The sequence below is a fragment of the Neophocaena asiaeorientalis genome, unplaced genomic scaffold (assembly GCF_003031525.2).
Source record: "Neophocaena asiaeorientalis asiaeorientalis breed wild unplaced genomic scaffold, Neophocaena_asiaeorientalis_V1.1 scaffold82, whole genome shotgun sequence".
NCBI classification, from domain to species: Eukaryota; Metazoa; Chordata; class Mammalia; order Artiodactyla; family Phocoenidae; genus Neophocaena; species Neophocaena asiaeorientalis.
In genome coordinates this window covers 1,486,410-1,502,793 of record NW_020173068.1, presented here as the reverse complement: position 1 = coordinate 1,502,793, position 16,384 = coordinate 1,486,410, and the positions used below count along the sequence as shown (strand labels likewise).

At 46.2% G+C, this 16,384-nt stretch overlaps 1 protein-coding gene across 2 annotated transcripts in view; it reads left to right on the top strand.

Moving 5' to 3' along the window:
* The window catches only part of PTPRA (protein tyrosine phosphatase receptor type A), a 71,015-nt gene that overhangs the window by 46,005 nt on the left and 8,626 nt on the right, over positions 1-16,384 (top strand). For both annotated transcript variants that reach the window (XM_024743007.1, XM_024743008.1), the window contains 9 exons: positions 6-42; positions 4,012-4,109; positions 5,418-5,537; positions 6,336-6,502; positions 7,007-7,142; positions 7,835-7,984; positions 9,146-9,239; positions 9,558-9,634; positions 10,073-10,207. In XM_024743007.1, the coding sequence (XP_024598775.1) occupies positions 6-42; positions 4,012-4,109; positions 5,418-5,537; positions 6,336-6,502; positions 7,007-7,142; positions 7,835-7,984; positions 9,146-9,239; positions 9,558-9,634; positions 10,073-10,207 (1,014 nt within the window). The remainder of the gene's footprint in view (positions 1-5; positions 43-4,011; positions 4,110-5,417; positions 5,538-6,335; positions 6,503-7,006; positions 7,143-7,834; positions 7,985-9,145; positions 9,240-9,557; positions 9,635-10,072; positions 10,208-16,384) is intronic.

Genomic DNA, 16,384 nt, shown 5'->3' with positions numbered 1-16,384 from the left:
CCCAGGGCTACCAAGAAAAGAACAAATTCATTGCTGCACAAGGTAAAGTAAGATAATTTTTTACTCTTAGGCTTAACCATGAATGGATTTGGGATTTTTCTTCCAAATGCTAATAGATTACTCAGAATATATTAGCTTTTCTGTAATTATTACCACCTGAAAAAAATATAATCTACCTTGCAGGTTTATAACTAAGGGCCTTCATCTTGATGATTTAGTGTCCAGGGATCCTTTGAAAGAAATTATTTTATATATGTGCATAAAAAATACTGGAGAAGGCTATACACACACATACAACACAGTCTAATGAGGTTCTCTGTCTTGGGGTCATTTGGGAAACTTAAGCTCAAACCAGGCTGCTCAGAATTTGAATTTGGATTTAGACTCCAAAGAGGATTGGCCACCTCACTGGTCCAGGCTGACTCATCTCCTCCTCCCACTCATGGGCCTGAGCTCCACTATTATTCACAGATAAGTGGTCTAAGAACCCTCAAAGCAGGGACCCAGTGCCATGGTCTTATACATGCTCTGCACACATTTCCATAGCCTGAAGTTCTAACAAGTGTCCTCACCTTTGGGATCCTAGCAAAAAAAAAATCTTGATGTTTGCAGCACTAAAAAGTAATTGATGTTATTATGGTCCATCAAAGCCCATTTATTTAATCACTCAACAAATATTTATTGACCATTTATTAATATTATGTGCCAGGCACTGGCCTAGGTGATGGGGATATGTAGGGGAATAAAACAGAATATGGTCTCTGCCTTTTTGGAGCCTTTAGTTGGTAGAGGATAATTTATAGCAAAATAAACAGGAACTTTGGTAAGTGGCTATCGTGTTCAGTATGGTAGCCACTGACCACATGTGGCTATTTAAAATAAAATTTGGGGGAGCTCCCTGGCTGTCCAGTGGTTAGGACTCTGTGCTTTCACTGCTGAGGGCCCAGGGCTCAATCCCTGGGTGTGGAACTAAGATCCCACAAGCCATGTGGTGAGGCCAAAAAATAATAAAATAAAATAAAATTTTAAATCCAGTTCTTCAATCACACTAGTCACTTTTTTTTTTTTTTGGTACGCGGGCCTCTCACTGTTGTGGCCTCTCCCGTTGCGGAGCACAGTCTCCGGACACGCAGGCTCAGCGGCCATGGCTCATGGGCCCAGCCGCTCCGTGGCATGTGGGATCTTCCTGGACTGGGGCACAAACCCGTGTTCCCTGCATCGGCAGGCGGACTCTCAACCACTGCGCCACCAAGGAAGCCTGCACACTAGTCACATTTTAAGGCTCAATAGCTACATGTGGCTAGAGGCTACCATATTAGTGCAGATATGAAACATTTCCATCATCACAGAAAGTTCTGTTGGACAGTACTGTGATCGTGATAAAATAGGGATAGAGGTAAAATGAGGCAGAGGTGGTCAGAAGTCTTAGATCTTCCTTGCCCTTGCAGTCTCCCACCAGGACCTGGCCCTTGCCTAACTGGACCCCACTTTCCCTCCTTCTGTAGCCATCTGTCATTTCAGGTCCACCCTCCAAGGCCCACCTCAGCTACCACCTACTCAGTGATGATTTTGGCACCAACAACCACATATAATCTCATCCTCTCTTTGTTTGTCATGGGGCCTTGTTGATGCTAAAACAGTTCTTAAATTAAGTTCACCTTTGATTTCCCCATTAGCCTTTTCTCAGACTCCCTCCCTCTTGAACTTCTCCACAGTACTTCACACTCCTTGAAACCCTCCTGTTATTTCCTGCCATTCAGTTCTCTTGATTTTTCTCACTTTTCTAAATATTGTTTCTCTAGCTCTTATTCTTCTTTCTGCCCTTTAAATATAGTTTCTCTTCAATACTGTGGATGACTACTTCCCTTGAAACTCCATTCTTGTCTTTCATGGCACATTTCTGTCCATTCTTCTGCCTCCTGGGCTTTTTGTTCTGTCTGAACTTGAATAATGCTTGAAGATCCCCAGCGTTCTGTGTTTGACCCCTTCTTTACTCCTCCCCCTCTGTATCCTCTTTGAGAGACTTCATCTAATACCCACCTCTGTTTGACTGGCTGCTGCCTCTCTTGAGCTCCAGAGCCACATTTTTTTGTTCTCTTCTGCTTGAATACCCCCACAGACTCTAGATTCAACATCAGAAACTGAAACATGACTCTTCCTCGCCCCAAAGCTGCTTTTTCTCCTCTGTTCTTAAGAGACTGGAATGTAATCTATATTCATGGAGACTGGAATGTAATCTACCTAATCAACCAAACCAGATTTGGGGTCATCCAGATCTCCTACCTGTCCCTTGCTTTACATATGACTAGTCCTCTTGTTTCTCTCTCCAAAATCTGCCTTCTCTGACACACTTCCTTACTCTCATCTCTTCTTCCAGCTCTGTTGTAGCAGCCTACTGACTGATCCCTCTGGGCCCTAGCTTTGCTCCTTGAATTCCTTCCACCAGAATGGCCTTTCTTAATGCAAAATTTTTGTCAGACTCTCATGAAAATCCTAGAATGATTTTTCATTATCTGTAAAACAAGCCTTCCTTAGCCTGGCCTCCATCCCTTTAGATCCTGGTACCTCACCTATCTTTCTAGCTTCATCTTCTACCTTCTACACACCCTACACAGTGACCTCACTGAACTCCTTACAGTCCCTGGATGTCTCATGCTCTTACTTGCTGCTAGCCCCCTGCACCTCTGCCTGGAGTACCTCTTCTCCCTATGCCTCCTTTCTAGACTCCCATCTACTTTATCTGTCCTAACATATGGCTCAGATGTCATCTCCTCCAGGAGATATTTCCTGACCTTGCCAGGCAGTGAAATAATTCCACCTCTGTACATCTTTCAGCTATGTGTCCACTTCTGTCATTATTTGTTTTTCTTTTTAATATTTTTCTTTTTACCAAAGGGAATACAAATTTTAAGAAAGTCAAAAGGTATTACAAGGTCTATAAAAACAAAGTTCTCCCCCCTTTCGTCTAAACTTTTTTAGTTTAAAGCAGCCATTTTTATCTGTTGACTTTTTCTTATGATAGATAACTTATTTAATCCTCTTACAAACTACCTCACACTCAGACAGACATGTCCCTTTTCCCCATTCTCCCAGTGGAGTTAAATCACAATTTGTGGTAAAGATAATACTTGTTATTTACATTCTTATTACTATGCCAATATTATTCACAGCTAAAGCACATAATATTATATAATTTTTTGGTACAGTTTTTGGTTTCCCTCTTTCCCAAGAGTTAATAATTGCCTTTTTTCCTTATTCACTTAGTTCTTTATATACCTAGCACTGATTTTTTTTCTCTTAAACTCTTTCCTAGAAGTATATATTTCCTCTCAGTACTCTCAGATACATGAGGTTTAATTTTTTAGTTTAATTTTTTATCTTGGGGTCCTTCTAGAACCTTCTTCCTTCAGTTCCATTCTGGATTGATCTAGCCTCTGGCAGAGTAATTATCCTGAGCCTTCCCTTTACCAACACCCTGGGAATTCTGTTAGTCTCTCTCCTGTGTTAGATCCCACTTTTTTCTTATTCTTTGTTTGTGCCCTTCTAGTGACTTTCTGGAAACGGCTGTGTGGGAGGTAAATTTTAAATTTCAGCCTAAGCAATTTACCCAACCTCTCTGGCTAATGACACCCACCTCAGAGCATGGTAAGAAGGAGTAAATGAGAAATAAAGCACATAGCTCACTATCTCGCCCATAACATAGGTATTCTGTAGGGGTCGTGATTTCTAATCCTCAACTATAGCATCCTTGGGAAACATTGTTCATGTGTTCTCTTTTTATTTTAAGAACCTCACATCCCCACTTCACTCCCTAGTGAAGTGCCTGGCACATACATGGTGGATACACAGGAAATGTTCAGTTAGTAGGTAGGTGGATGGGTAGATGGATGATATATTTAGCTGGGGGCATGTGGGCACAGGCTTCCAAAAGTCAGGAATGAATGTTCCCAGTTTCCCAGCATCTTTCTTCCTCTTGGTGTGTGTTCTCATCTTTGCTGTTGGCTACTATAGGACCAAAAGAAGAAACGGTGAATGATTTCTGGAGGATGATCTGGGAACAAAACACAGCCACCATCGTCATGGTGACCAATCTGAAGGAGAGAAAGGAGGTGAGTGGAGAAATTAGATAGAATGGCCCCTGATACAGGCATGACCAACAGAGGGACTGCTTTGCTGGAGTTCTGTGTTTGAGCCTAGGCTTTCCACCCTTTGTGGCTTCTGTGCCTGTCATTCATCCGGACAGAACCCAGGCCAATGTACCTACTACACTTTCCTGTGGCCTGGAAGCCTCCGATGAACTCAGAGGTATACCTAGGGCACACCCTGTGTCTGGTGACGAAACAGCTTACCTTAGATCCAAAACATCCTGGAAGAAAGACTTGGGCCATTAGACAAGGAAAAGTCACAGTGGGGCTTTTCTCCCCTGGCTTCTCTAGTCCCTCACTCCCCTGATTTTTTTGTTTTTGTTTTTGTTTTGTTCCTCCTCCTGAGATAGCAGAGGGAGCCATATGAACTGAGACCCTGCAGGGCACAAGGAAATGTGAGCCCCTGAACTGATCCTTCTGGCAGCCTTCTGACTGGTTCTTTTCTTTCTGTGGCTGCCAAGTCCATGCCTGGTCAGCTCCATCACTGGGCCACAGCCAACACCAGTCCTGAGTCCTGGATCAGGCCCCAGAGAGGAATCCCAATTCGGGACAGTCTCTCTCCAGGATGGCCCTAGAGTCAACCTGATACCCACACTGGGCTGTTGGATGTATTGATTGGCTTAGGAGGGATAGCTTTAGGGCTGGGCTTTAGGTTCATTTTCTCCAACCCTACCTCTGGCTCTTGGGAGCTGTCCAAGGCCTAGTCAACCAGAGAAGGCCTTGGGCCTCTCGTGGCAGGTTTTACAGTCTGCATCAATCCACCCTGGTGACTCCCTCATAGCAGGTTGCTCATTCCAGGGGATCAGACAGACTTACCCCTAGAGCATGACCTAGGATATTGTGGAAGTACAGATTTTGTAGGTAAAATGGCTTCCGATTTGCCCTGAACTAAGAGACTAGAGGTGGGAAAGAGTGAGAAGTATAGGGCTGGGGCTCTGCATAAGTTAAGAGATTGTGCTAAACAGGATAGAAGCTGAGGAACTTAAAAAAAGAACAGTTAGGGAGTTACTTGGTGGCCTGGTGGTTAGGATTCTGGGCACTGCTGTGGCCTGGGTTCAATCTCTGGTCAGGGAGCTGAGATCCTGCAAGCCGCATGGCATGGCAAAAAAAAAGGAACAGTTAAGTCTGTAGCTGACTGAGGTGAGAGAAGAGGCCATAAGGCTTTCTGAGGATTTTAGTCTGGGCTTTTGTGGTCCTTTTCTTTAGGGCCTTTTGCACCTGTTGTGGGCGGGAGGTCTCAGGTCAGGGGGGTGCATGTCTGTTTCTTTCCAGTGTAAGTGCGCACAGTACTGGCCAGACCAAGGCTGCTGGACCTATGGGAATATCCGTGTGTCAGTAGAGGATGTGACCGTACTGGTGGACTACACAGTGCGGAAGTTCTGCATTCAACAGGTACTGTCTCCTACCTCCTTTCTTGGTTCTCATTTAGAATCTGCTGACCATTAAGAGGGCAGAACAGGCCGAGTCATCCCCATCTTACTCAGGGTGGTCAGGAATTGCTGAGTGTGCAAAATGTTCGAACTCTGAAATCAGAGTTCTGGGCTCCCAGGGGATTTTTCTTTTTTTTTTTTTTTTTTTTCCTTTCGGTCAAAGCTAAGTGGGGGAACATTTTCGTGACTTCATGGTTGGGAGAAAAAGTATTACTGAGATGGAGTTTGGTCATCTTAGGTGTGAACCAAGTGCATCAGGAGGTATTGCACCAGTATCTTCTGGTACTTGACTTACCTCTCCTCCTTTCTTACCCCAAAGGCTCCTGACATCAAGGATGTGGTGGGCCCTGCTCCTGACCCTCCAGGGTGACCCTGGAGGCTTGAGCAAAGGTTGCCTTCAGCTGAGGGCACTGTGGTGCTATGAAAAGAGGGCTTACCAAGACTCAGGAGACCTGCATTTTAGTTCTGACCTTGCCTTTTACTAATCCTGGGACCTAGACCAGGTCATTTAACTTTTCTGAGTTTCACATTTCACATCTGTAGACTGTGAATAATAGTAACAGCCTGCCTACCCCATGGGTTTTCTGGGAAGGTTCTCTGTCCATGGTTAAAACTTGCTTGGGAAGTTTAATCCTCTCACTTTGCCATTGTCAGTGATAGCCACAGCTGGCCCTGGCCCCTAAGCCTCACCCTCCTTCCCCTGGTGCTGCCCTACCCCAGGGTATCAGGGCCAACACACAGGGATCTCTTCAATTCACAGGTGGGCGACGTGACCAACAGAAAGCCACAGCGCCTCATCACTCAGTTCCACTTTACCAGCTGGCCAGACTTTGGGGTGCCTTTCACCCCGATTGGTATGCTCAAGTTCCTCAAGAAGGTGAAGGCCTGTAACCCGCAGTATGCAGGGGCCATTGTGGTACACTGCAGGTCAGTGTGGCCTGACCCTTGGCTCCCCACTCATGTCACATTCTGCTCCCATGCTGAGAGCAGGGAAGGCACAGGGGCCCTGGCTGAGGAGGCTGGCACAGAGCAGATGAGCTCTTGGGGCGCCAGGGCAGCATTCAGAGAGACTCCTCAAGAAAACTAGGTGCTGGGTGGGAAAGCACTTGAAGAAAGAGGGAAGGGCAATCCTCCAAGACTGGGGGTGGGGTGACCACTGCTCTGAAGCCAAGAAACTAGGTTGAGTGCTGCCTTGCGTACTTGGAATCTTCAGACCATTCTAAGTGTCAGGGTTCTCTGGTCCTGATAACTAGAGGTAGGGAGTTCAGGGTACAGTGGAGTTGTTGGCTCCGTGAGAGTCCCAGCTCTACCCCATACAGAATTAGAATTTAAAGCCTTGAAGAAAGAGCCCTACCCTGTGCTGCCCCCTCCCTGGGTGTTCCCACAAGACATGCTAGCCATCCCAGTAATACTCCTGCTCTCTGGCTACAGTGCGGGTGTAGGGCGTACAGGAACCTTTGTCGTCATTGATGCCATGCTGGACATGATGCATACAGAGCGGAAGGTGGACGTTTATGGCTTTGTAAGCCGGATCCGGGCACAGCGCTGCCAGATGGTGCAAACAGACGTGAGTGGTTTGTGGGTAGGGGGCATACCAGGACCAAAACATCTACCCGCCTCATGGATTACTCAGCCTCCCAGGTTATTGTAAATGGTCATCATACAGTGTGATGAAGGGCGCTTATAAATTATGTATTAAAAGAACTATGGAGCACAGAGGAGGCTGTGCCTAGGGGAATCTGGAAGGTGGGGCAGATGTCATTTGCACTAGACTGTAAGGATATGGAACAGGTCCTGAGGGAAGTAGGTATGTGGGCAGCCAAGGGAGCCATTGCCACAGAGTTGTGATGCAGCTTAGCCAGGTCCAGGAGCAGCAGTGAGATCAGCTCTGTGGTTAGGGCATGGAGTTCAAAGGGCACAGCACTGGGAGGGGAGGGGGGCTGGCACAGGTTTTGTGTGTCACCAGAATTTGACAACCCCTCAGTCTATCCAGTCTGTGCTCTCTGAATGAGCAGGAGTTGGAATTGTCCTTCTCTCCAGGAGGGTACCAGAGTAGGACCCTCCCTCCCAAGTTTAAGCACCCCCAGAGGGACTCATGCCTTTTGAGTCCTGCCTCCCTGAATTGGGACAAGAGTGAATCATTTTATCTCTGCTGGGATTGAAGAAGTGGACTGAAGTGAAATGGGAGTGGGAGGGAGTGCTCTGGCACCACCAGGACCATGTGTGTAACTGGGAACTCGGGCATCATCTGCATTTCAGATGCAGTACGTCTTCATATACCAAGCTCTTCTGGAGCATTATCTCTATGGAGATACAGAACTGGAAGTCACCTCTCTAGAAACACATCTGCAGAAAATTTACAACAAAATCCCAGGGTCCAGCAACAATGGATTAGAGGAGGAGTTTAAGGTAAGTTGGAGCTGAGCTCTTTCAGGATGAAGGATCTATGTGACCTCCAGAATACAGGATGCTTGACTCCTTGTGGATTTACCAACAAATGGTTAATCCCCTTGCAAAGCATGTGGGTGGTTAAGGAGGTGGGTCTCTGGCCCTTTACTCATACCCTAGTCATTCTCAACCCGTCCTGCATGTTAGAGTCACTTGGGTTGTGTTTAGGGGGGAAAAAAAACAAAAACAGGCAATGGTATTTGTTTTAAGTCCCCCAGCTCCCCCTCCCAGGTAATTATAATGTACAGCAAGAGCAAGCATTCTCTGCAAAGTAAATATTTTTGGCTTTGCATGCCATAGGTCTCTATTTGCAACTACTTAGCACTGCTGTTATAGCACAAAAGCAGCCATAAACACCCCATAAGCAAATGAGCATGGCTGTGTTTCCGTAAAACCTCGTTTGCAATCAGCAGACCAGATTGGCTTATGGACCGTAGGTTGCTGACCCCTGCTGTATGCCATTAGACAGTGGTTCTCAACTCACCTAAGGGACATGTCACACTCTCATCAATTAAAGTGCTCCCAGAAGCAAGAGATTCTGGATTGGGATGGGGAAGACCAACTGCCTTAAAGCGCTCCTGAAGCTATAATGTACACATGAATTACCTCGGGACCCTATTATGATGCAGGTTCTGTTTCAGCTGGCCTGAGTTGGGGCCTGAGATTCTGCATATATAACAAGATGAGGCTGGTGCTGGTTTATGGGCTACACTTTGAGTAGCAAAAATCAAGAAGGAACTTTGGAATAAGGAGAAGGGAGGATATATATTTGAATAAGGTTTTCTAAAGAATCTAAGACAGCCTCTGGGAGTACAACAGCAGGGAGAGAGGGAGAAAGGGCACATTGTCTCCTATAAGAGTAGATTACTTGTTCCAGGATCATGAAATTTCAGTCTAAGGGAATCACAGGAACCGGGAAAACAGTGTTTCCCGAACACTCTTGGCTTATTAAAGACAGAAAAACAGTGTTCTGATAAGAACATGTGAAAATGATGGAGGTCAGGGCTCTGCTGAAAAGAGCAGTATGCCAGTGTGCCCTGGATGCAGGTCCAGTGACAGACATAATCTTGTCAAGTCCAGTTACTGAGATCAGTAATGCTTCCCCTCCCCTTCCCAATTCAGAAATTAACATCAATCAAAATCCAGAATGACAAGATGCGGACCGGAAACCTTCCAGCCAACATGAAGAAGAACCGGGTTTTACAGATCATTCCATGTAAGAGCCCTCTCCCCACCCAAAGCCTTAATGCCCCATCCCCCTTTCCCTTCACCCTTTGAACTTCTTGGGTACTAGTTAATGATCAGCTTGGAGACAAGAATTATGGCATTGTCCCTTATTGTTCCCAGTTCTTCAGTGGCTTCTGGAAAGAGCATGAAGCCCAAAGGTTTTCTGCCTCCTGGGCTAGGAACAGGCATGTTGTTGCCCAGCTGGAATTATATCTTCTCAGAGCTGAGGTTGGGGGGGATAGATGGAAAGAGAGGGAGAAGACGACAGGTGATGCTGGGGAGCCACAGGCTGCTGTCCTTCTTGCAGATGAATTCAACAGAGTGATCATTCCAGTTAAGAGGGGTGAGGAGAACACAGACTACGTGAACGCATCCTTCATTGATGTAAGTGGTGGCTGTGTCCCTGGAGCTCCCAACACTCCATGGAGATTCAGCTGGGCCTTGCAGTGCTCCTCTCCCAATGCTTGGAAGGGTGGTCTTTGAGTCAGTCATCAAATGCAGAACTGATACCCTTCCTGTACACTAGGTCTGTCAGGGCCCCAGTTTGGAAGGAAAAGTTCACAGCACAGACCAAAGGCTAAAAACACTAACCTCTGGTCCTTCCCATTCCTGCTGTCTCCATCCTAGCCCCAGCACCCCCTTCCCTCATCTTCTTACAGCGACCAGCATGCCAGCCAGGGTTAGGTCCTTGGCCAAAGGGGAGCTCTGCCTGGGATGTGTTTGTCTCCAAGCAGCCCCTGTCCCATCCCAGTGGCCTGTCTTCTCCACTAGCCCCTCCCTGATCAAACCATTTCACTCTTGCCATTGACCTGGATTGTATAGGGCTACCGGCAGAAGGACTCCTACATCGCCAGCCAGGGCCCTCTTCTCCACACAATTGAGGACTTCTGGCGAATGATCTGGGAGTGGAAATCCTGCTCTATCGTGATGCTAACAGAACTGGAGGAGAGAGGCCAGGTGAGCTCAAAAAGGTCCTGGGCTGTAGGAGACAAGAGACACATGAAAAAAAGCGGGGGAAGGAGGGTGATGCTAAGAGGGTATTTGGACTTTTTCTTTGACTTAAACTAATTAAAGAGCCATTGCCCAGCTGCTTGGTATCTGAATAGTCAGCTTCTCTCAGGACTGGTCAGAGCCTCCATTCAGTTCCCAGACAGTTCACACCCTCTCATTTCTCTCCTGAATACGGTCTCCCCAAGCCTAGCTTTGTGCACACCCTCTGCACCCCACCTCCATGGGCAGGGTAGAACTAGTGAGAGGAGGGATACAGAGCCAGACTGAGGCTCCGACATGGAGTTTGTGTGAGTGTCTCTAAGGAGGGAGTGCCTTCCAAGCCAGAGAAATTAACTAGAAGACTGGTGGGAAGATGGGTCACTTCTTTGCTGACTAAACAAAAGAAAACAATAGAATTTGAGAAATAACTTTTGTTAACATTCAGTAACAAGGAAATCTTCTAAAGAAAAAAGCCCTTGAGAATTGTCAGCGTACTCAGAATATAAAGGGACCTTAGAGGCCCCCTAGGCCAGCTCCCATTCAGTGTCGGAAATCTCTTAACACTATTTCTGGATCAGAACCTTGCAGCCTCTACTGAGCACTTTCAATCTCAGGGGTCACTCTTTCTCTGCCCACCTCCCACCCCACCCCTCTCAGTATTACTTGTGGCTCAGTCTGTGTTCAGATAGTGCTTATTATCTTCAGACTCTTTCTGCTGTGGTGCACAGTGCAGTAAATGGGTGCTTCATGATGCCTGGTGCGCAGCTTAACAGGGGTCAGAATCAAGAGAAGGAGCGGGAGAGGCTAGCAAGGGCCCAGGGGAAAAGGTCCTTCTAAGCCATAGTGAAGAGTTTGAATTTTGTAAAGCAGTTGAAGAACTCTTGACAATATCAGATTTGTAGTTTTTTTAAATCCATCTGGCTATGGTGAGGAGGACAGATTAGAAATGAGCAGGCAAGCCAGAAGCAGAGAGGAAACTGCAGCAGTAATGCTGGTGGCCTGGACTCAGCAGGGGTGGTGAGAAGGGATCTGCCCCAAGAGATGGTGCAGAGGTGGGGTGGACTGGACTGGGGGAAGGGGGGAGAGGAAGAATTAAATACGTTTTTTACATTGGTTTTTCCAAGCCACATCTTTCCCATTCTGTACTTGGGCAGTTTGTTTATTTTAACCTTGATACAGCCTTGATATTTGCTCACCCTGATGTACCGTTATGTCAAGATTTTTTTCAGATTTAATCGTTTAACTCATTAGTTGTTGTTCTCGGATTTGTATCATGTATCTAATCAACAGACATACGTTATAGGTCTTCACCTATCATTAATAACAATACTGATGAGGTGAGAGATTTGGAGGAAGCGTACACCTGAGTGACAAAGGCCAGTTGGGGGATGAGCTACTTTGTTATCAGGAATTAGGTGCATGTCTCCTGACCCTCTCTGATAAGCTGTGATGGAACGTACATATAGACCAGGGACCTACATGAGGTTCCCTCCACACTTCCACCCTCTGGATCTATGATGAGCAGGTCCAAAGAGCAGGCAGAAAAAGCTGGAATGGCGAGCACATTCTCAGTCCACTGCCCTGTAATAAAAAGCAGCCCAGTGAATACCTCAGACTCTGTCTAGTCAGATTGTCAGGCTTTTCCATCCTTGAAGTAGACCTAGTGAGAGTACAAGGCAGAAGGGCAGGAAGCATTTCTCACTGGTAGAGGTGGGGAGAGAGAGGACATGCACCCACAAGTTTTCCTGCCTGTTGGCCAGGCCTGCAGTCAGTTGGATGAGGCCCATTCCCCTCTACCTACTAACGCTGTGCCTATGCTTCTGTCTTAGGACCAGTGAAACAGAAGCTTCTGAAGTGGAACAGAACAGGTTATAGTAACATTCTTTACCAGCCTCACCAGCCTCTAAGATAAAATTTTACTTTCTTTTGCACCTCCCATTCATCTTATCAAGTGTAGCTCCCAGAGATATTAACACAGTAAGCCTAAGTGAGACAATGAAGGGTGTCTCCATTTATACATTCTGACACCACTCCCTACCCCCAATTTAAATTCCGAGAAAAAGTCTGATCCAAAAATGTAAATTCTGTATACATTAAAATTCCAAAGGAATTAAAACCTAAAATTCTTTTCTCCCTGTTTTATTTTTCTGCACCATTTAAACCGGGGGGTGCACCAAGAGGCTTGGTAAGGCCTGAGTTCCTCTCATCAGCTGCAGCTTGATGCATCCACCATCATCATCAGAGTGGGCAGAGCAGCTCTAGCAGTTTCTGCATGGTGTCACCTCAACCCAAGGCCACATTCTGCTTCTCCAGAGAGACAATAAAACATGATAGACCCTTGTTAGACCCTTGCCCACAAAGCTCTGTATCACCATCACTGTTTTCAGCCCCAGACCATAGCAAGAAACTTAGTGCTATCTAGGGGAAAGAGGGTAAACAAAGACAGCAAGAGAAAAGACTGAAAAGCTTCTCTGTTTCAGCTTCTTTAGGGATACCAATATCTAGAGTCCATAACCTGAAAATATAAATATTAGATTAAACCCCAGTTCCCAAGCATTCTTCTACTAGACTTGAACACCAGCTCCTCATCTCCGATCACCCACAGATGACTCCAACACCTGGCTTGCTGCCCCTTTTTTGATTCCTATTTCTGTTTCTATTCTTGGAAGCAAAAGTATGTATGTGGGTGATCCATCTACTCTTGGAGCTTCTCAGCCTCCTTAGCCATCCAGTTCCATGGTCAAACCACAACCTTGTCATCCCCCCATATCTGCACTGCCTTTGGAATGTCAACATTAGGCATCCCGCCCTGTTTACCATCTCCTGTCCTTTCACCTCACTACTTCTCTTTTCTTACTCCAGTAATTCTTTGTCTTCATCAGGTCCTTAGAGACATTGGCTTCTCCATTTTTCAATCTCAATCACCCCAGTAATGTCCCCACCTTCCTTCTTACTCTGTTAAGAGTTTTTGTGACTTGTCATGATTATAATCCCTCCCTTCTTAACATGCACTATTCCCTCATGGTCTCTTACTTTCATGGCAAGGTCTCTACCCTATTAAACTCAATTATATGCCTGCATCTGGTATCAAACATTACTGGGAGAAAACGCAAAATGGTGCTGAGTGGTCTCACATTGAATTCGTGACCACAAATCTAATATGGGTAATTAGTGTCACCTACCAATCCTACTTCCCTTCCTTCTCTTTCCTCAGACCTTCAACATTCCCTATTGCCTATCCCGTCACACTCACACCTTATCTTTTGATCTCGTTCTTCTCCGAGAAAGCAGACAAGAATGCTCTCATCTTCTTACCCCCAAGCAGCCAGCCTGGGGCTGGATGAATCTGTATCCATTCATCCATTCTCTTGTCTTCTCTCTGGTTGCAGTAGAAAAGTGTTCCTACATTTCTCAGTCCAACTATCCACTGTGCCCTGATCCCTTCCTCTCCTGTCTTCTCAAGAATGTTGCTGCTCTCATTATCTTCTCTCACCTCCATCCGTAAATAGTTCCCCTCTCTCCTCTATACTCTTATCAGCCTATTGTTACTTTCCTATCTTTAAAAAACAAAGATCTCCTAACCCCACATTTCCTTCCATGTGCCATCCCATTTCTCTGTACCCCTTCCTAGCAAAACTCCTTTAAAAGACATTGGCTTTCTCCCCTCACATTCTCTCATCCTGTTCCCTCTAGCCTTGACTCCTTGGACTGCTTCAGTCAAGATCACCGGTGACCGCCGTCTGCCCAACGCAAAAGTTATTTCTCTTTTCTTGTCTTTCTTTGTACCTTTGTAGCAGCGTGTGAAACCGTCAACACACACTCCTTTCTCCCCAAGACGTTTTCTTCCCTTGACTTCCATGATGTCACCCCCTCCCCGCTCACTGGCCTGGCAACTCCTTTGTTATTTCTTTTGTGACCTCCTCCTCCTCTGCATGACCTCTAATCATTGGAGTGTCCAACACCCAGGTCTTAACCCACTTTTGTTCTCTTCTGATACACTATTCCTTGAGGATCTCATCCAACTCTGAGGCTTTAAATACTATATGTCAGGGACTCTCACATCTATGTCTCTAGCCCAGTTACCCCCCACCTTCCCAGTTGTGGACCACATAGCTACTTGTTATCTTCTCATGGATGTCTGTTAAGAATCTCAAACTTCATATGGCCCAAATAAAATTTGGTTTCCTCCTTTCCCTCATACTGGTTCATCCCACCCTACCCATCTCAGTAAATTGTACCACCTTGCACTCAGATGCTCATATCAGAAGTCTAGGAGTTACCTTTATTCCTCTCCTTTTCTCACTCTCCACAGCCAGTCTGTCAGTGAGTCCTGATGTATGCTGAGCATATCCACTTCTCTTCAGTGTAACTCCTGTCACCCGCATGCAAACCATCATCTCTCACCTGCATCACTGAAGTAGTCTGGCAGCCAGTCTGCCTGCTTCCATTCCCATCCCCTTTTAGCCACTTCTCTACATGGAGGCCAGTGATCCTTTTGAAAATATAAATCTAATTATATCACTCCTTGTCTTGAAATCCTCTTTGGGCTTCCTCATCTTGAGGGAAAATCTACCCATGCATTCAAAATTTAGGGCTTCCCTGGTGGCGCGGTGGTTGAGAGTCCGCCTGCCAATAAAAAAAAAAAAAGAAAAAAAACAAAATTTAGAAACCTTTTCCTGTTAATATCCAGTCCCAAGACTTGAATTGGGTCCTTCTTCCTCTTCTGTTTCTATTGCTTATTTTAAGTCTCCTAGTTTCCATTTTCCCTCATCCCCATCTGCCCTCCACGTACAGAGTGGAGCATAGATTCTGAGATGAGCCACAGCCTCTACTCCCTGAGGGTTGGGTCCCACATTTGTCACAGCCTTGCATTCCCCACAGGCCTACTCTCCAGCTCTGTGCTCTCACGTCTCCATCCTCAGCAGGATAGCAAGGCATTTTTAGCCCTGGGCGACAGTGGGTACAGCCACTGCTGGCCCCTGCTCTGGATTCTGTTACAGCTCTTTTTGCCATATCCCTCCCCACAGCCATGAGAGGCAGCTCGGGAGTCCCATTTAAGCCCAACCTGATTTTTCTGTTTGTGTTGTTGGGCCCACACAGAGGGCTAAATTAAATAAGCCTTCACCTGGGTGAGTAGGGTAATTTCCTGCCATCGGTCCAACATCTGCGATCATCTTATGTGGCTTCTCTTTATTTCATGTAGTCCCTTAAATCCTATCCCCATAAGTTTACCAGGCTTGCTTTCTCTCAGCACACCGTACCTGCTTCCCTACAATATCTGTGTCACCTTGAAATTTACCCTACAACAGCACTGATCTAACTTCTTGGTCCTACCACAGGTAATCATTTTGGCTGGTTAGGCAGCCAGAGCAGACATGCTTTCACTGTTGACCAACTCCTTGTCCAGAGTTTGAAGAGGGGATTTTTTTTTTTTTTTTGCTGTACCGCATGGCTTGCGGGATCTCAGTTCCCGACCACGAATCAAACCCATGCCCCCTGCAGTAGGAGTGCAGAGTCCCAGCCACTGGACCACTGGGGAATTCCCTAAAGAGGGGACTCTTTTTTTTTTTTTTAATTTATCTTTATTCTATTTACTTTTTATTTTTGGCTGTGTCGGGTCTTCTGTGCTGTGCGCTGGCTTTCTCTAGTTGTGGTGAGCGAGGGCTACTCTTCGTTGCGGTGCGCGGGCTTCTCATTGCAGTGGCTTCTCTTGTTGCGGAGCACAGGCTCTAGATGCACGGGCTTCAGTAGTTGTGGCACGCAGGCTCAGTAGTTGTGGTGCACGGGCTTAGTTGCTCTGCGGCATGTGGGATCTTCCCGGAACAAGGATTGAACCCGTGTCCACTGCATTGGCAGGCGGATTCTTAACCACTGCACCACCAGGGAAGTCAAGAGGGGACTCTTAATGGTTCAACTCTGCATCCCTGGGAGTCCTCCTTGCAATCTGCCCCTTTTCTTCTCTGTTATGCCTCTTTTCCTAAACTAAGGAGATCTAAAATGTCTGAAGGCTGTTAAGTGTGGGACCATTAATATTTCCTTTTCTTGCCATAGTGTGATTCTAGCTCCTACATGCTGTTGCTGTAAAGCTCTTTGTATCTTAGCAGTTCTAATGGTTTTAAAGCAGCCCCAGTCTTTAGTTCTGAC